Source organism: Lepisosteus oculatus, chromosome 9, assembly GCF_040954835.1.
Source record: "Lepisosteus oculatus isolate fLepOcu1 chromosome 9, fLepOcu1.hap2, whole genome shotgun sequence".
Taxonomy (NCBI): domain Eukaryota; kingdom Metazoa; phylum Chordata; class Actinopteri; order Semionotiformes; family Lepisosteidae; genus Lepisosteus; species Lepisosteus oculatus.
Window position 1 is genome coordinate 16988458 of NC_090704.1, and position 21239 is coordinate 17009696.

Here is a 21239-nt window from a genome sequence, read left to right on the forward strand (position 1 = left end):
TATTGATCCTGAAGGGAAATTGAGATTAACCTTAAGCCATGCAGTTATTCTAATGGCTTCATCAGTGGGCAAAATTTCTTCTAATTCTATTTTTTTCAACTGGTTTGTGCCTTTATTTCAGAAGACTCGACAGAATGCGGTGGGTCAGGTACCACGAGAATGACTTTGACTTCCCCCCAAGTGACCCCGTCATCAGCTGCCCAGGAAGGCCACCTCACTGGGACCTGGAGGCACCGCCCTCATATGAAATGGCCATGAAGACGACAAAGAGCTCCACTCACCTCCGGCGCTGCTACTCTGACACCCAGCTGCCGAGCGAGCCACTGTTTGGCGAGTCAAGAGAAATTAGCTTTGAAGTCTAGTGCTTTTTACTGACAAAGCCAAGATTGTAGATTGTACAATCTGATTATATCCCTGTACTCAGTTACAAACTTTTCAGATGTATGTCTGCACACAGAAGCTGGCCTCTAATACTTATCCCAGGATGCCATTGGTATGTACAGACTGCACAAGCAGTAGGTTTTCACACTAGTCCAGTCCACTTTCCAGTAGTTGTTAAGTGAATGAACTGGAACTCATATTTCTAGGAGAAGCAGGGAATCAAAACTTTAATTGGAAAGTGGCAGATTATTGGGAAATGTTTCTGAGGTTCATTGCAGGGTAATCTATTCAGTCTTCTGGCTTGCAAGCCTAGCCCCCCTTTTACTTTTAAATCATGTTAATACTGTATATATGAAGATAGCAAAAGTTTGGTGCACAGTGGCTCAAATGGAAAGAACTGTGTGCTTAATCTTTTCTACACTTGTTGAGTTCATTGAGGATTGTATTCATAAGGAATTTTACACCATTGGAGCACTGGCCTTTGGAGCACTTTTCTAATAAAGAATTAATAGACTTCAAATGTTACAAATAGACATCTAAACAGGGAATCATAAAAGATGTACTCAAGGGTACTAACAGTGTGAAATGACAGTAAATAGAATAGAGTGAGGGCATGTGTTTTCCCAACCTGTCCACCAGAGAGGGAAACACTTTGCACTGCTGAGATTCCAAAACACTGAGTGTGAATGGTTGATCCAGTACTGCACAGCTCAGTTGCTTTTGGTTCCAACAGCAATGGACAAATGGCCTGATGATGTCTGGTGCTGTTTTTTGGGAAAATTTTCCCACATTTCCCATGTTTCCCATTTTTTTACATCCATCTCTGAATTTACTATTGCAAAGGGCTGGTTTACAGACCAGACTACTCTGTGAAGTCACTAGATTTCATCAAGGCAACAGCCTTGGACTACCCAATGTTATTTCAGGTAAACAAGTTTATGATAGCTACATCACTCAGGAAAAGAATACAGGAATATGAGTCCTCCAGTCCTACAAAAAGCTTTACAATACCTTTGTTCTCGATTAAAGAGTGTGGATAGCAGACCCACACAAGCAGTATAATTGTTCAGTTGCCTTCAACTATCATTCAGACAACGTTAGGACTGACACAATGTCATTGCCTTATCTTCTTACAAACATTCGTATTCCTGGGATGTGTAGCCTTGGACCTGGAGAGCCTTAGAAATTCTAGTTTCCAGGGACTTCTTGATTTATGTAGTAACAGAATTTCAGGCCAGATCTTAGACTTGCCTACTTCCACCCTCCTACATACATTTGTACTGTATCTCACCTCCTGAACTTCCCATTGTGAATCACACTCTCTGGACCCATCTCTCCACACCATCTTCACCCTGGCCTACTACTCGCGAAAATGAAGGAGGCTTCAGTCAGCCTCGTCTTTGCAGTTAGACTGCCATTTCCTCAGCTGGGTGAGTTACACCAAACACACCTCTAATTTTCTGCTATTGCATTTATTAGGATCTGACCAAACTGCTGAATATTCAGTTGTTTGAAATCTGCATTGGTAGGAGGGTAAAGATTTTTATTTTATTTAATAATTTTTATTGTCTTTCTCCAGGACCATTTCTCCAGATCTCTATCTTAAAGGTGCCTGACTGGGTTACGTTTTACAGAAATGTAAACCACTGCTTCATACTCCCAAAAACTTTAAAAACTTTAAAATGCTGTTTGTTGCCTTAAACTGTAAACATAATACCAAGCTCTACCCACAAACATTGTTTCCATGAGATTTATGAACTGGATATTGCTAAAGAAAAGTTAACCACAGCCACCCAGCCACAGAGGATTTAATCATACTTTGGCATTATACCTTGTCATTACAATTACCTATTGTAATGCTATTTAATATGCAATGCACTTTTATCTTCTGATGTGCTCATTCCTTAATGAGACAATTAAAATGGCATTAACAGAAGAGAGGATACAAATGAGTGGAGGCTATTTGGAACATCTAGCTCATTTGGTAGCTTGTAGGCTGTTGATCTGGGTACCACATTAGATTGATTTTTGAAAGAAGCAAGGAAATCAGTTTCCATAATGTTGCTGTGTAGCTTAATACTTTAAAACAATAATAGCAAGAGCATTTATATCATCAAAGACACAACAGCCTGCAATCCTAGCAGTACTAGGATTCCAGCCATATCACCCTGCAACTCACAACTGGCAACCCACTGAAGCTAAGCAGGTGTGAGCCTGGTCAGTGCCTGGATGGAAGACCTCCTGGGAAAAACTAAGGTTGCTGCTGGAAGAGGTGCTGCTGGAAGAGGTGTTAGTGGGGCCAGCAGGGGGTGCTCACCCTGCGGTCTATGTGGGTCCTAATGCCCCAGTATAGCGACGGGGACACTATACTATAAACAGGCGCCGTCCTTCAGATGAGACTTAAAACCGAGGTCCTGACTCTCTGTGGTCATTAAAAATCCCAGGGCGTTTCTCGAAAAGAGTAGGGGTGTAACCCCGGTGTCCTGGCCAAATTTCCCATTGGCCCTTACCAATCATGGCCTCCTAATGATCCCCATCTATGAATTGGCTTAGACTTAGACTCTGCTCTCCTCCCCACTGATAACTGATGTGTGGTGAGCATTCTGGCGCACTATGGCTGCCGTCGCATCATCCAGGTGGATGCTGGTGGTGGAGGGGAGTCCCCATTATCTGTAAAGCGCTTTGAGTGGACTGTCCAGAAAAGCGCTATATAAGTGTAAGCAATTATTAATTATTATTATTAATTACTTCATGCTACACCTACTTAGTAACATAATATCCCAAGACAAAAATGTATCTGCCCCATCTTATCCAAGTTTCCATACTCTGATAGATAAAAAATCCTTAGGTTGAGGTCATAGCCACAACAGTACCCATATCTTCACAGCTCCTTTCAGACCAGAAGGTCATCATTAAGACTCAAATGCTTAGACTTGAAATCTCGTACTATTCTCGTACTATAAACTGTCATTAGCTATCTGGCTTGGTTTACAGTGCTAATCGCAGGTCACATCATGTTGGTATGCATGCTAAAACTGTATTGCTTAAATTAGAAAAGTAGTGGACAGATCATTGCACATAACTCAGATTTTGTACTCATGCTCAATATGAATTTGTGAGACTTGTCTAGTGTTGCAGTTTGCTTTTGGTGCCACAGTGTTTGAACCTTTGACAGCAGTATCAGTTTGTGCAAAAGAAATTGAACCAAGAAATGTAAACAAAAATCTTATTTGCTGAATTGCTCTTGTTTTTTGTACATTATGTTACAATTATTTTTTGTTTTTCTGTTTTAAGAGTATTTTTTTCTGTAGTTGACCTTGGTCACAGTTACCTTCCATTGTCTTCTGCAAACTTATAATGGATCATCCTGAGAATCTCAGACTCTCCCCCTTGGAATAAGTACAGTGCCTTGCGAAAGTATTCGGCCCCCTTGAACTTTTCAACCTTTTGCCACATTTCAGGCTTCAAACATAAAGATATAAATTTTTTATTTTATGTGAAGAATCACCAACAAGTGGGACACAATTGTGAAGTGGAATGAAATCTATTGGATTTTTGAAACTTTTTTAACTAATAAAAAAATGAAAAGTGGGGCGTGCAAAATTATTCGGCAACCTTGCGTTAATACTTTGTAGAGCCACCTTTTGCTGCGATTACAGCTGCAAGTCGCTTGGGGTATGTCTCTATCAGTTTTGCACATCGAGAGACTGAAATTCTTGCCCATTCTTCCTTGCAAAACAGCTCGAGCTCAGTGAGGTTGGATGGAGAGCGTTTGTGAACAGCAGTTTTCAGCTCTTTCCACAGATTCTCGATTGGATTCAGGTCTGGACTTTGACTTGGCCATTCAAACACCTGGATACGTTTATTTGTGAACCATTCCTTTGTAGATTTTGCTGTATGTTTGGGATCATTGTCTTGTTGGAAGATAAATCTCCGTCCCAGTTTCAGGTCTTTTGCAGACTCCAACAGGTTTTCATCCAGAATGGTCCTGTATTTGGCTGCATCCATCTTCCCCTCAATTTTAACCATCTTCCCTGCTGAAGAAAAGCAGGCCCAAACCATGATGCTGCCACCACCATGTTTGACAGTGGGGATGGTGTGTTGAGGGTGATGAGCTGTGTTGCTTTTACGCCAAACATATCGTTTTGCATTGTGGCCAAAAAGTTCGATTTTGGTTTCATCTGACCAGAGCACCTTCTTCCACATGTTTGGGGTGTCTCCCAGGTGGCTTGTGGCAAACTTTAGACGAGACTTTTTATGGATATCTTTGAGAAATGGCTTTCTTCTTGCCACTCTTCCATAAAGGCCAGATTTGTGCAGTGTAAGACTGATTGTTGTCCTATGGACAGACTCTCCCACCTCAGCTGTAGTTCTCTGCAGTTCATCCAGAGTGATCATGGGCCTCTTGGCTGCATCTCTGATCAGTCTTCTCCTTGTCTGAGCTGAAAGTTTAGAGGGACGGCCAGGTCTTGGTAGATTTGCAGTGGTCTGATACTCCTTTCATTTCAAGATGATCGCTTGCACAGTGCTCCTTGGGATGTTTGAAGCTTGGGAAATCTTTTTGTATCCAAATCCGGCTTTAAACTTCTTCACAACAGTATTACGGACCTGCCTGGTGTGTTCCTTGGTCTTCATGATGCTCTCTGCGCTTTCAACAGAACCTTGAGACTATCACAGAGCAGGTGCATTTATACAGAGACTTGATTACACACAGGTGGATTCTATTTATCACCATCAGTCATTTAGGACAACATTGGATCATTCAGAGATCCTCGCTGAACTTCTGGAGTGAGTTTGCTGCACTGAAAGTAAAGGGGCCGAATAATTTTGCACGCCCCACTTTTCATTTTTTTATTAGTTAAAAAAGTTTCAAAAATCCAATAGATTTCATTCCACTTCACAATTGTGTCCCACTTGTTGGTGATTCTTCACATAAAATAAAAAATTTATATCTTTATGTTTGAAGCCTGAAATGTGGCAAAAGGTTGAAAAGTTCAAGGGGGCCGAATACTTTCGCAAGGCACTGTAATACTGTTCACTGTTAGAGTAAAGGTTAGGTCAGGTTCTGCAAAAGGAACATGCAGAGATTAATTACACATTAATCCATTGAAACGTACAGTGAAGAGAGTGAAATATGTAATATTATGGCTATGGAGCTCCAGAGCCAAAATATTGTGAATTTCATGCTCATACTTTTTTCCTTGAACAGCTTCTTATGCTCAGCATTACAATCAGACCAAGTGGAAAGCCAGTATGTTTTTTATACTTATTGGAAAATTAAAATGAACAATAATTTTCAGGTATAGTTAACTGTAAGACTATGGAATTAAGAAAATAAAATTCAGAAGCATAATACCTTAGTAATTTGCAAGTGTTTAACATTACTTTTAGTAATGTGTGTGATATTTTCAGATCACTCCTCACCTGGAGGCACTATTATACTTTGTTGTACACAGAAGATTACATCTATGCATAATGATTTACTATTAGCACAGAGCTGAAGTATTCTGAAAATCAGTGTTTCACCTATGCACAAATATTAGGAGCTTTTTACTGAAATATGATACTGCCTCACATAAACTCCAGAAAACTTTTATATGTTTCAATGACAAAAAATGTCTTTTTTTATTAAAGGAACCCTGCCTGCCTTTATAAAATACATTTCAATAGGTTATAATATATGCCTGTGTATGCTGGATATGATATGTTGTTGCATTTATATTTTTATGGCACTGACGATATGTAATGGAGCATAAAGCTGATTATCTGACATGCGCTTAGATGGAGTTTACTTATCTGCATGTGAAGGCTGTTACTTTGTACATTTCTAAAAAAAATAAAGGAATTGATGTCTGTTATGAGAACGCATCTTTTTAACGTGCTCGATAATTATCTATAAATTGCAGCTGTTATTGTATGTTTAAATATTGCCTCAACATACTGTATTTAAATATACTAATAATAACACCACTAACATTACCTGAAGTTAACATAATCTGTTAGCTGCATCAGTGAAAGTAGTGGTGTACAAGCAGTAAGACATCGCAGTGAAATAGTCTGTGCAAGCAGAAGTAGTAATTACAAGCACAAAAAAGACAAATTGTGAAGGTCAGTGCTGCTGCTGTAATTGTATCAGTGATGTTGTGCTACAAATTAATTTCCATCATCGTAAAGATCACCAATATACGTATTCATTTATCCGTCAATCAACAGTGTTCAGAGTCAGTTAAATGAAGGAAACAAATCCATGACAACAAAGTGCTATTAATTTTAAAATAGCAATTAACTAATGAAATTAATAGTATAGACCTTAAAACGCACACACAAACAAGATTTGAGCATGCAGATATTGTGGCAGTGCACAGCCTGTATAGAACAGTTTTCTAGGAGGAGTTGGTTGAAGTACAGTCAGCCAACTGCGTAGAGAGGGAGAGCGAAAAGAGTTGAAGAGAAACTATCTCGACATCTTAAGTTTTTGAAAAAATTAGAGTCGCCCGTTTTGATTAAAAAAATCCTGTACAGTTTTTAGCCTTACGCATATTTAAAATATATAAAAACAGTTCTTTACCGAAAATAATTTACGTAACAAATATACAATTCTGGCAGTAACGGGTCTTTCCCTATCTTCTTCGCGGAACTGCAGTGCTCTAAAGCCGTCTTCCTCCAAGCAACTAAGAGGTAAGAATAAGCTTTGTCCGCACGGAAACATCCTCTTACTGGTTGTATGCGAGCGATTCTTATCGCAGTTCTCTTCGAATGCAAACTATATAATGCTAAACTAGTAGATTAAACTAATGTATAGATATTTTTGTGTTTTGAGACACACGCGTGTGAAGAATAGCAGAGAGGGGCTGCGCCCACTGCCTACAGTAAATTGGTGTAGTCCCGCGTTTCATTGTTTAATATCTGAATGCCTGTTTTTCAAAGTGAAATACAGTCTATAAAATTTTATTTTCTTTGCTGTGTACAGTAGTTAATTTACCGATTAAAATATAAAAATCAACCGGAAAGTTTGCTCAAAGATGGATGGTTGAATAACACCCCACAAATTTGGATATCATTTCAAGAAAAAATGTGTACAATAGTTTACCCACAAAACGTACGAAAAATATTCCAAAGGTAATAATTACAGTAAGAAAGAAATGAAGAAATATACGTCATGATATATTATTCTAGTATTTCGTGATTTTATGTGGTTACAAAAGCCTTTTTATTCATAAATCGGAATAATGTACAAAGCATTAGTAGCAGATTTTTAATAGGCGAAGCCATAAAATGCTTGGGATAAAAATGCAGCTTTTGTGTACAGGAGTAAACAGCAGACGATATCTAACAGTCTTTCTTGTTCACACGCATTTGTGTTAGTGTCTCACAGCTATATTTAAAACAACGATCATATTTCTTTTCTTTATAAAGTACCTTTAATAATGTTTTTTCTCCATAGAGCACCTTCAAGTGTTTAATCTCTTCTGTTGGCCCCTCCTGAACCCCAGACTGGTGATTGGTCATTGCTGTCAGTTCCTGCAGTGGGTGTCCAAGACTTGCCAGGATTTTCCAGTCCTTCCAATCATTCGACTCCCTCTTGCTTTGACTGCACTGCCTTTGAAGTTTTTACATTTTGCTTGGGAATCTCTGCAGTTACGCTGAGGGAGACCATTTCCTTTTGCCTAAATGAAGTGGACTCCATGCCTTAATGGCAAATACATAATTGCTGAAGTGGTCTACATTGGGGAGATTTGTCTAAGGAATTAAGAATTGTGATAAAGCCACACCAGAACTTCAGGCTCAGCAAAGATCGGCCATATCTAGATTGTACGTGGCACTGGAGTGCATACAAATTGAGCACAGGAAGGAGGCACTTCGCTACATTAAGGGGGAGAGTGGACCGTGAACTGTTGCAAGGAAGTATCCGATTTTGATTTTAACAAACAAAAAACGTGATTGTTCATGAAATGTTCAGCAGTTCATAACCTTTGTGGTGCTCTCTAGGTTGCCCTTTCTGTTGTCATTAGTTTACGACTTGCCTGGGTTTTCTTTCACCTCCATCATGACTCACTCCCAAGGGAGTAATGAGGCTGAGAACTAAGTGGCTGGGGCGGTTTTGTGTTGTGATTTAAGACACATACAGTACACTCCCTTTTTGTCTGGCAATCCTGCAGACGAAGGCGAATAATAAGAAGTGAGCAGAAGCAGAGATTCTCTAAGCTGTGGAGAAATGCCTTCCATACACAGCGGAGTCATCTCTCTGGGGATATTCCTCATGGGTACTGGGGTCCTCATGTTTCTATGTTTAGGAAACTCTTGGGAGGCCCAAGGAGCAAGATTGTTTGGCCTGGCCTTGGCGGTATTTGGTGCCATCCTGATAGTGTTGGGACTGTACTTGGCCATGAAATCGCAGCATGTCACCACTACAGGACACTTTCCACTCCACCTAGGGGCCTGCACCCGTTACCATGGAAGCCAGGCTGTTATCATACAGAGGTGGGTGTGCAGTGTGTTTCACATATTGTTTTGGTAATGTTGGTCTTCTGAGGAGGACATCTTTCTGAGTTGAAAGTAATCTTTTAATCGTTAGTCCTTGGGTTGAGTTCTGATCACAGCTCAGTGGGTTCGTCAAACCAGAAAAATGTGTCTGTCACTCTTGGTCCTGGAGTTTGCCCTCATGTAATATAGGTCTTACACACGCAGAAAAAAAATATTGTCACTCTTATTTTAAAATATATATATAGGATGAGTAAAGTTATCAGGTAAATTAACAGAGTACAGACATGGATGGCAATACATATTATACATATTACATAGTTTGCAGCTCCATAGTTGATCACACATTGTGTTTAGGAGGAGGTCCATATAGGACTGAAAACAGGAGACACTTTTTTTTACACAATGGGTCATGAATCACCAGAGCATTGTTACCAAGCAATTTGCTGGGATCCTTTTAAGAATTACCAGCAAACTCCTGAGCAAGATGGACTAAATTATATTCTCAAATCAGTAAGGTGTTAGAAACTAAATGACTGAGAAGGAATTATGTTTTTCAGTTATGTTCTTGTGCTCAGATATTTTTCTCACTAAAGAAGGCAGAAGTCAACTTTCTCTGGTATTCTGCCTTTAATATTGAGATAGGTATTGTAAGTATGGGTCATTGAATAGTAGACATAATGGATGACTAATAAAAGCTTTACAATACTATGTTTAAATTGATTAGAACAAAAAGCAATACTCGGTTAATTGTTCGGCAAGGGTGGTAACATCTGTGACCTCTATATAGATTTGTATTGTATTTGTATAGATTTGATATGTATTTGGTGTACAGACCTGATGGAAATACTTCTAATATCTTAAGGGGCCAAGGTTTGGAACACTTTCAAAATAGTTTAAACCTACAATATGGCTGTCCTTTAGTCTGTTTTCCGAAGTATAATAACCTTTGCTATTTCAGTAAAAAAAGACCGTTCTCTTAAGAAGTGTCTTTGTGATATGTGATCTTGTTTCAGTAATGAGAATCTTGGAATAATAAAAGCAGCATGTGTTAAAGCTTTTGTGTGGGAGGGGTTGTTCATGTCTGTAGAATAAACAAAATGTGCCAAATTTAAACATTGAGCACAGAATCCTTGAGATCCTGACAGGGCATTGGCTGAGCAGATACTGAGGGCATCATTCCAATTTTCCCACTTCCTGTGTGACTGTACCACTTCACTCTCTATAAAAAACAAATGTTAAATTGAAAGGATGTGTAGTCAACAGGCAACGTGTTTCACTCAGAATGTCTGCTTTTTTCTGTGTACTTTCCTTATTATGATGTATCTATTCAGGTTTCATTTGTACTAGTTATAAACAATTCTTTCTAGGCCCCCTAACTTCAACAGCATCTGACATTAATACAACACAGTTTGACAACATTTAAGACCTCTAATTGGTTAACAGTAACTCCTCCCTCAAAACCAATAATATTCTGAAGAGCAGCAGCCCTTGAGGTGAAACAGGACTTTATGTCAGGACAACGCACAGCAGTTAGACTGTAATAATAACACATGCACAATCACTGCACAATAACTGGGCTGAAAATGAAACCTGCACAACAGCTGGAATGTGAGAATACCACATGCTTAAGCAAAGCACAACAACAAGGCCAAAGGACAATACACACAAACACTCACACACAACAGTTATACAACAGGAGCAATAAACTAATTTCACAGCAGCTAAGAATAAAAACTTTTGCATACACACTACCACAAAATTGCCTGTTCCTAGGGAATAAATAGCAAATCCTTTCAGTATGAAATTAGCAGCTTAATTTAATCATTTTTGTCAATCATTAACTTAGTGTATGTTTCTGGTTTTAGCTGCCTTTGCTGGTACAGTATGGGTTCTTTGTATTTTTCTTTATCTTATTTAATTTCCAAGTTGAATTCTGCAGGAAGGGATTAGTTTGTTAATTAGCCATCTGGGCTATATTCAATGGGCAGAGATTATTAGATTGAAAAATGTTACTCTTCTTTTTTTTAAATCCTCTCCTCCATTATAGATAAAATACCTGTTTTTCTTATAGTTTATATGAGTATTGATATTCTCTTTTACTTTCAAGTACAATAAATTGCAGTTAAGAAAATATAATGATGCCTGCCTGCAAAACACCTAGGAGGTTGCAGAGGGCTCTGTGAATACAGAGCCGACAGAGCTCTGTCCGATTATTCCCACCCTACCCTCAGCTGTGCTTGACCAATTGTATATTATTACCTGGGGAATGGCAGTCAGAGTATGCTATTTACATGAACATCTCTACTTTCCTGTGTTTCTAGGAGACTTGACAGGATAAGGAGAGTTGTTTCCGAAGACAGAGAGCATGTCCAAGCCCCTCCCAGTCACAGCCATCACAGCATTCTGGGATACCCCCCACTTTGGGACCTGGACCCTCCGCCTTCGTATGAGACTGTTATGAAGAGCACCATGAGCACGGCACGGCTCTGACTGACTCCACAAACAGAAACACGGTGCAGCTCAGCAAGAGTAAATAGTAAACTCTTTTTCATGCCCTGCTTGGAATACAGATCTGCTATTTATCCTTCCCCACACTTTTTCTCCTGCCTGACCTGAAAGAACCTAAGAAACCACACAGCACTTCTTATATCAGGGTTGGTCTTTTATTTCTGTACTAGGGAGCAGACAAGACATTGCTCACCTACATGAAGCTGAAGGCTTAGACACTTTGAGATACAGGTCATATTTCTTTCTTCCTCTAGCATAGCAAGCAGACTCTCTGGAATGCTCCATGTTCTCAAACTGATCATAAGTGTCCATACAGTGTACTTCTGCCCTTTTAGAAGCTGAACATCATATAAACAGGTCATGCAAAAAAGTCAGTTAATAGTAAAAGTGCTGGTATGGCCCTGGGGGAAAAGCAAGGAATATGAGTTCTCAGATTAATCATGGTAAACTTTTTTATGGGTTTGCCAGGACAAAGGCAAGAGTGATTTGTGGCTGGCCAGACTGGTGCCCAGCTCGTTTCTGGAAATTCGGGATGTTTCTGGAATTTTCAGTTAATGAAAAACAGATATGATGTTCTGCTTTGTTTGAAAGGTAAGTGTTCATGTAATATGATTCATATGTAATATGTTTAATACCCAAGGGGTAACACTTATGTTACATTTTTTTATTACTGCAAAAAGTATTACACATTAAGGGACACTTCATAGAAAAATATGATAATAATTTTAATAATAGATCAGTCATTCCAATTGTGTTTAATTGTATATTTGCTTTTAAAGCAGCTACACTCAGACGTCATTACTGCATTAGGCCTGCAGCTGTAGTTATATTCCATTAAAATATAAATAAAATACAGAACAGACTTTAGAAGTTTGTCCCATTTCCTCTACATGTTAAAATGAAATAAGAATTACACAAAATATTAAAAAATCCTACATTAATAACCCATTGTGAGGTTGGGCTATTTTAGACTCCTTAAATAAAATAAATAATTTTGAAACCAATGTCTATCCAATCAGTCGAGATTGAGAGTTCAGTCTTTGAGCAGTAAGGCCTGTTATTTATTTCTAAGTTTTATTACCTTCACAGTCATGCGTTTTAAATGGCTTTAACCTTGGCATAATGGGAAATCTGAGTAATGGGTTATCTTTTTAAAGATGGAAGTGGACACACTTATCCAGGTATTCTTTACCTTACACAATGACCTGTTATGTGGACTAGACTTCTGAAAAGTGTAACCATGCCAGCTTGTTACCTGTGGTGTCTGGCACATGCCTGGTTAGATTTGGTCCCTCGCAAAAGAAGGTGTACAGATATCCTACTCTCTTGCAAGGAGAGCCTGAGGCAAGGTCACATTATAAGGCCACATTACAAGTGCCCTAGAATGAAAAGCAGTGAGTCAGTTTGCATTGATTACAGTCGGTCATAACCAGGCTGGGTGGAACTTGGCCTGACCAGGCTGAAGCAGGTCCCTGTGTACAAAAAACACTACATGTGCTTACACAATGTCACTGTGTTTAGAGCACTGAAAGAGACTAAACCACAGCAGTAGTTCACCGTGATTTTCCAGAAGATTCTCCTCTGTATTTGAGACTTACATCCCTGGATCTTTATTTATGAAGGAATAACAGGAGTTTGCTTGCTTGTGTCTTTGGCTGTGCACTAGATCTTCTGAATTGTGTAGCTTAAATGGCAGATAATAAACCATATCGGTACAGTCTGATTGTGTTGGGGCTGTTCGTGGTCACGATTGGGATGTTTCTCATGAGTGTTGAAGAGCCCCAGATCTATGCCACCTTCTGTGCTATGGGCATCCTCATGGTGGTTGTGGGCATCATCTGGAGCATGTGCCAATGCTATCCAAAGGTAAGGAGGAAAAAGTATGCATGTGTTGCTGTCAATTTATACAAAACACATGCCTTCATCCAGCTATCTGTCCATCATCTTCAGAGTGTTCTTGGAGATGGTTGGATTGGACTTGCTGTGTCTAAAGGCTTATATTTAGAATGGTCTGATATTCTTGTGGATGTATGTAATGACAGTAAATCATGCTTTTTGAATATTTATTGTACCTGATTTGAAAATTTAGAATACAAAATGTGTTATTATGACCATTGGGCATGAGTAATACAGTTTTTAACATGTTAGTCTACTCATCTGGCTGTATAAATGCACATGAACAACAAAACGTTGCAGGCTTCTAAAACCTCAACACTCAATTCTAAAAACAAAACACGATCAACAACTGGAAATGCACAACTGCGAAAAGTTACTATATACACAAGCTAATATATACTGTATAAAAACTACACTACTCAAAATTCCTTCTTGGCATTTGTTTGATTGTTTTAGTGGTATCCATGAAATGTCACAAAACCTATTTAAAAGTAAAGAGGAATGGAGAATATTGTGACCTTGTAATAGTATATTTTAGCTGTCATTTCTTCTTATTCTAGACACATGAGGTTTGCAAGCCTTCTTGTTTGTATCTTTATGCCACTTTCAGGCAGGCATTGTTGCTGCTTCTGTGTTTACACTGCCAATAAAATACAAATGCAGAATGTTACAATGCATGTCATTCTTACTCCCTTGCTCTTTCAGGTGACATTTTCACCTGTTTCTGAGATGCGGGACGATTTCCTTCTCCCTGAGAAAGCACCTCTTTGTGCTGCTCCATCCACAGCTGAAGTCCTAGACGAGACAAGGTGCAATGAGAGGCATTTCAAAGGGTGACTGAAAGGGTGAAATTGACACAGCACAGCAGTATGAAAAAGGGCACAGTCTGTTGCTCTGGGTCTGGAAACAGCAAAGAGGATGTGATCAGAGTATAATATTTTAATCCAATTCACCTCTACCATACTTTCAGAATACATACATTTCACATAATTTTAAACATACAGTACAACTAAGCCATATTATAGTAGATGGAACCTCTGCAATTAAACTCAAATTCAGGAACATTGGTTTATTAATGATATGTCTTACTTTATATTCTTATTCTTAACTTGGTACTGATACTAGCAATGCTATGGATAGTCATTAGGAAATATTTTAAGTCAACACACAGGAAATTTGGTGTACTTCATGATTGCAATATATTAGGCTGATCATGATACTGCATCTGGCAACCTCTTTGAATCAACATGAAGTCACTTGAAGAGTACTGCTCTCTGTCTTCACAGGATGGTAAAGCAACAGCAAGGAGCACCCCTGGCTGTGTTTCATGAAGACACGGAGAGTGTGGGACAGGGTGACCTTGCCTCATTGTGCTCACTTCCACATGACCAAAAGGAGAATGCCACTTTCAGGCACAAGGCACACAGCCACTGGCACCACTGTTCTGATGACATTGCCATGATTGACACGTCAGTGAATAACGAGGAGCACTATTGCTGTACTGAGGCGAATGGTGTGCATGCCAACACCCTGCTCCCATCACCCCTGGGACACTTGAACAAGGCAACAGGAAAGGGTGCTGAAGCAGAGGAGCTGTATTATGGGAAAGTGGAGGACCCCTGCCATGTGGCATCTGACCTGGACAGTGAATTGAGTGAATTGCCCTGATCTGCACCCTAAGGATGTTTTTCAATTTTTGCAGCCCCCTTTTTAAATGATAAATTGTATATTTATATGAATGTTTTTCAGTAATTTAAGGACATATTTAATGGACACATCGCAGTTGAGTTTGACCAAAAGATGATTAACACAAAATAATATTGGAATACTTGGATGTTGGTGGAGGAGTACTAATTTGCCATTAGTCAGTTATTTGTGGAACCTCGAATGCTGAGGCAACATAGTTCAAATTAGCAAAACAGGAGTGCTTTTCAAAATCATTTAAAATAAATCTTTCATTTCCATCTTCTATTTCCAAAATTCATATATATACATATTTTAAACTGTTCGCATTTGAAAAAAAATATGCCAGAAAATGTGAATAAACAGAAAATGCATTCTGAATGATTCTGTTTCCTTTACGCCTATTCTGTGTTATGCTCCAAGTCACAAGCAGCATTACTATTTTGTAGCCTGACCTTGTAAGATTTCAGAAACTCACCAAGGTTGAGCCTGGTCAGTACTGGGATGGGAGATTTCCAAGGAGATCCAGGTTGCTGCTGTATGTGGCACTGGTGGACCAGCAAATGATACACTTCCCTCAGGACCGAAGTTGATCTAGCCGGGGGATAGGGGGCACTGTGCTGTAGGAGGAGCTATTCTATGAATGAGACAATAAACTGATGTCCTAACTAATGGGTCATTAAAGAGCTAATGACATTTTTCAAAAGGGAAGTAGTCCAAATTAGAGGAGTACTTTGTAATGTCCCTTGTTGGTATCCTGTTAATTTCCACTCTAGACTTGTATAATCTGGCCATCCTAAAGTTCTAAGTGACCCAATTAGTGATCTGCTGTCTACTGGGGCTGCTGGAGCAAGTAGCTGCGGTACATCACCCAGGTGGGAGCTGTAGTTGAAGTGAGTTTCCTCCTTCTTTTACTGGGTTTATTGGGTATAAAAAAATGCTATATAAATGCAATTATTTTTATTAAGTCACAGGTCATTAATTACAAGGCCATTAAGCACCTAGAAAACAAAATAAAAAAAAATTAAATGAGTGCTAATGGAAAAAACTAGAGCTCTGGAAAAATTACATTTCACTCATTAACATGCATAAGCTGTATGACCTCTTTCATTGTAAACTTTCATCCATAGACTCCTAAATGTTTAGAGATTACATAGTCTAGGGAGGACACAGTCAGTACCAAGGCATCTTGCTGGCAGTATCCTGTTGAATATAGTATTCTTACTGCAGTGCTGCTTTGGACAACCGTAATAGTTCATTCTCATTGTGACATCTTACGTATAGAGCCGATTATTCCAGGATGCTTGGGAGCATGATAGAACCAGTGATTTGGCACAAGGCAAGTTGCACAGTGCCTGTCAGAAGGGATACTGCAGTCTGCATTTGAGGAACATTTCTTACTGATGTCACTGCAAGCCTGTAGGCACCCACTCACCCAGGAGGACCCTGACTGACTAATCTCAAAATGGTAGAGCCAAGTTGAGCTCACCCTGGACTCAACAAATGCCTATACCAGCACATGGCTTGTATGAAGTTATACTTCAAATTTGTTCTTAAAATTACTCTGAGTTTATAAGGCCATGTACAAAAAAAGTTATAAAGCTAAAATTGTTGGCTGTCTCATTTAAAGTTCTTGTTTAGAGTTTTGTCACGAAGATGAATGGACCAATAAATATTAACCTTTAAGAGCCTGCTTCAGGAAAAGCAATTACATACGTATGGGATAATACCAAGTGCCAAGTGGATGAAGTACAAATTAAGCAGAATCTGGTAGCTTGATATTATGCACACAGAGCCTGCTGCAACTGGTCATGCAGAACGTCATCTAAAAAAGGAACAAGTAATAGGTTTATTCCATGCTGAAAAAAAGAAGAAAGAGAACACCTTCTTAGCCACAGCTTTTGTGTCATCTAAAAAAGACACAAAAGCTGTGGCTAAACTAAATGAATCTGTTGCTTTAGGGAGCTCAATCTATTATCTATAGCAAATACAGAAATAGAAATTGCACAGAAATGTATATACAAATATATTGTATTTTGTGTGCGAAACTGCTCACTGTCATACAGTAAGGCTGCATAAGGAGTTTACTTACTGAGCTTTAAAGTCTGTATCTTCAAAAATATCTTCAAAGGCTCTTTAATATAAGCAAAATATAAACTTCAAAAGTCCATCTCCCTGTTCTGCCCAAAAATATTGTTCTCAGTGTTTGAAAGAAGGTTGATGAAAAGCTGGTTTGTGAGGGGGAGAGTCGGGACATTATGACTCAGATCTGTAGTGCATTGTCACTGGATGGAAAGCAGAGCTGTAGTTCCTAACGAACACTGTCATCATAGTAGCCCTCTTGACAGTAGATGTCATCGTAAGACTGCATGACACTGCTAAGAGCCATGACTGGACTTGAACATTTGAACGGACAATTTACATATTTTAAATGCTGTCTCCTCTCATCCTTTTCATGCACAGGACTGCATAGAATTTGAAAGGAGTTATTATTGTGAGTTATGTGAAATAAGTAAATTGATATATCAAACAAAAGAAGCAGAGGTCCCCCAGCATCAGGTGTCACGATCGCTACTCCTCCTCTCAAGGGCGCTCCAGCCCTTCCTTGTTCTGCCCCATTACCCGCACCTGTTCCTTATTCCAGCCCTTCTTCAGTTCTCCCTTAAAAGCCAGATGCAGACGTCATTCGAGGCTCCTCATTGAATCCCGTTTCGTGAGAGCCTGGGTCCTGCTGTGTCTGGCTCCGTTATGGTTTTAACTTTCTGTTCCTGATCCCCTCTGCCGGTCCCGACCTGGTTCCTGGTTTTTAATCCCCTGGATGGATCGCCTGGCCATGGACTTATGCTTCTGTTTCTGGTTTCCTGTTTGGACTTCGTCTTGGATTGTTTGCCCCGGACTCACTTCCCCTGTACACCTGTACACCTAGGACACACCCCCCTGTCTCCATACCCGTCTCCTGCATGACTTTTTCCTAGTGTTTCCGCGCTATTCCGGATTGTGTCATCTGCATGGGGCCTGGAAAGAACTGTTCATGACATCAGGGCTGTGAACTCAAGTTTTAAGAGAATCCTTCTAGGCTGCCCTGCTTTGAAGTAGAAATTGCCCGAAACCCCTAATGTCTGGCTCTCTCTGTAACACTGAGACTTACAGAGTGAGTAAGAGACTAATGGTATCACAAGTGCACTTTCCAGAACGTAAGTGCACACTGTCTTCATCTCTTCTGAGCAAGCGTGCTGATGTAAATTTTGTTATCCTGTAACTGGCAGACTTGAAAAATAGAAAAAACTAATCAACTATTCCATTTATTTAAAAAAATAATCAAAATGTGATCTTGGCTTGCTGATTTTTTACCTTGCATTTAATGCTCTGTGTGTATGTGTGGAGACGCACCCCAGTCTTCAGTCCCGTGAATGTCTCTGCCATTATTTTCATGGGTCCTGATCTCAGTAGGATTTAAGAGGCATCCTCCTGTCTTTAAATCCATATCTCAATTTCCATCCAAAGGAAAACAGAGGCATGTTATAACAATTAGGAGTATCACAGTCATGCTTTAGAAAACATTCAATTTATATATAAAGTGCATTTCCTATCATAACCTTTAATAATATTTCACTGTGCATCTGGAGTAAACTGTACTAAAACAGTATAACTGTCCACCGGTTATTTCATTATAAAACAATTGTTGAACAATGTGTTCTTGTTCTTGAGAAATATCTGTTTTACTGTGAATTCTAATATAAGCAGGCTACTCGTGCTTGGTAGTATATTCCCAGTTAGTTTTGTTTTTCTTTTACACAAGAAACACTGTCTGGTGAGTTACCTTTAAATATGAAAAGTACAGCTGTTCTGTGCAATATGACACTCCTGTATTCTTCAATGCACTTCACTACAGTTCATCATCATATCCAAAAGAGGGCATAGTTACACAGGTCTGTGGGGAAATATGTCAGAACCTGCTCGTGTCCCAGATAGAGGTAATAATCGATGCAAGCAAAAAGAGGCTTACACAGAATGAATGGGCCTGTCAAAGCTATTGGCAAAAATGTCAGTCATGTTAGCCAGTTTACGCCTCCTTCTCAGTCCTGTAATGATAAAACTGGGTAAAGCAACTTGATACAAATAGAGGTCAAACATATGTAACCATGGCATTTTTCGATTTCAGTGGGAGTTAAATGACAGAAATGAAATTAACTCTGAATGACTTTTCTGTGAAATGAATAAATGGACAGGGTTTGAGGCAGGAAGAGAGAGCTGTTAACTCTATTAATATCTGCTTTTGTAAATAAAATAAGTGGTTTACTTTTAATCATTTGACATCTAAGCTACTTGGAATTAATGGAGACATAAATACTTTATGTTAAAATATTTGCAAGTGAATACCAAAGATTTTAATACTTTTTTTTTAAATGTGGCACAGGTGTCCTGTAACTAAAGTCTGATGTGAGCACATTGTTTAATCTGTACTTACTGTTACAGTTGGTAACCAGCCCCATGACACGTTTCAGAGAATTCAGTTTTTATCAGCAGAGTGGCATTTGAGTTATGTGTTGTGCAGACTTCTTGAACTTTTCTCCCTTAACATTTCTACTTCATGTAGCCTTGAGAGAAAGTCAGACTTTCCTTCCTCCCTATTCATTTTTTTTTCTTTCAACATGAGCGGACACGTCAGAGCCTTGCTGAAGGTTAATAAAGGCATGGTCCATATCAAAACGCTACGCTTATTGGCTACAAGAGAATATCAGAGCACCATTTAAATTTTAACACATCACCCCCTCTACCCCACCCTACCTCCGACGTTAACTCTTTGGAAACCCAAGGCACTAGTTCAACTTAACTTCACATGCAATACTGAAAAAAGATATAGCAAATCTTAAACAATACAGATGAATATTATACAGTACTATAACACATTAGTGTTGTTGTATGTCAATATTAAACCAAAACTTTAAACAGCTTGCAAAGAAAACATTCCAAATATCCCATGTGAGAGAAGGAATTATATCAAACATAAGTCTACAACCTAATGTTTTGGATTTGAAACTTGCATCTGGTGTGCAAATGTGATTAATACATACTTCCAATTCTGCAAAGATAAAAATATATGAATAGTTATAGTTGATATAGAGTTATTTAGCCATTCTAGCCCATAGCAGTAGTTTAAGCTAGCAGGAAATGTGGGGAGTGGGAAGTTACATCATTATGGGAGCTGCAAAGGAAAGAGTAAAGGTTAATTCCACTCTGAAAAGCAAATGTTTCTGTTGTGTAGCCTCCTCTCCTGAGGCTAGAGGGGGGGAAATGACCTCCTCTGCATTGTAACCTTTCTCCAATTCCTATACACTGCACAAGCATATATGACATTTATAGTTTGCCAGAAAATGGTCTTTGTTTTTTTTCTTCACTTGAAGGTCATCTAAATAATTAGGAAAGATTAGGTGTCCTGGAAGAACTGCAGTCCTGGCACAAGGCCTTATTACTTATTACCAACAGTACACAGATGTATGGTAAACTCTGTGATCGAGTCGCAGTTTAATTTACAAGTTGGGGATGCTGGTCTTTTTCGCTGTGGCGAAATTCTAAACACGAACAAAATAGCTAAAGTATTTTTACTTGACCGTCATTGCTGGTGGCGGTTCTAAGGGAAGACTTAGTCGCTGTTCTAGATTTTCTTCACTAATAACAGGTTGGGATGGAGAAAAATAGACCAACACGTTATAACAGAACTGATCCTGCGTGGGAATGTAACATAATATATTGTACAATTGTACCTTACAAAAAAATCTAAGTTCCGAATTGCTACACCAGGATTAGTGAATAAGAGCTCAATAATCATATGCAATTGCTCGCTGGCTTACATTTGCAACAGAATTGACGGCGTTTACTTGACATTGTTATTCTTTAACCACAGCGTAATCTAGAATCCATCACTATTATTCTGGAAATCTTTCCAGGTTCTCCTATAAAACTATAAAATAAAGTCCTGTAATTCTAAACAACACCGCACGTGTGAACAATCGTTGGCACAATATATGTGGTTTGAAAGCATTATCTATAATTGTTAGGGGAAGAAAGAACGCAAAGATTGTGGGGAAATGTTTTTTTTTTAAATGCTACGACATCCATTGCAGCCGAGCAAATTTCTAATAAGAATTACAATGAGTTTGTCAACTGCAGTCAAGTAGGTTAAAACACATTCCTGAGCGTTGTTTGATAGTAGGAAAAGTTCCAGTAGTTATTAGATGCGTAGGACGGAAGGAGGGCTCTTGCCAAATTTCCCCGGGTTCTATGAA

At 39.0% G+C, this 21239-nt stretch overlaps 1 protein-coding gene and 1 long non-coding RNA gene across 8 annotated transcripts; one reads left to right on the top strand and one right to left on the bottom strand.

Annotated features, from left to right (window-relative positions):
• Positions 1-11971: 11971 nt before the first annotated feature.
• Positions 11972-15333, top strand: bsnd (barttin CLCNK type accessory subunit beta). Of its 2 annotated transcripts, none has more exons than XM_015355799.2 (3): positions 11972-13239; positions 13975-14102; positions 14556-15333. In XM_015355799.2, exons 1-3 carry the CDS (start codon positions 13063-13065, stop codon positions 14935-14937), a joined length of 687 nt encoding a protein of 228 aa, XP_015211285.1. In that variant the 5' UTR covers positions 11972-13062; the 3' UTR covers positions 14938-15333. The 2 variants fall into 2 exon arrangements, with proteins under 2 accessions (XP_015211285.1, XP_015211286.1); XM_015355800.2 differs by having other exon boundaries at positions 13975-14078.
• LOC107078422 (uncharacterized) lies at positions 13988-21221 on the bottom strand. 6 transcript variants are annotated; one of them, XR_011190389.1, is made up of 3 exons: positions 18959-21221; positions 15431-18438; positions 13988-14064 (listed from the first exon to the last, which is right to left on the bottom strand). It is a non-coding gene; the product is annotated as an uncharacterized lncRNA (long non-coding RNA). The 6 variants fall into 6 exon arrangements; XR_001479353.2 differs by having other exon boundaries at positions 15431-16777; positions 18304-21221; XR_011190390.1 differs by having other exon boundaries at positions 15431-16777; positions 17581-21221.
• Positions 21222-21239: the final 18 nt, after the last annotated feature.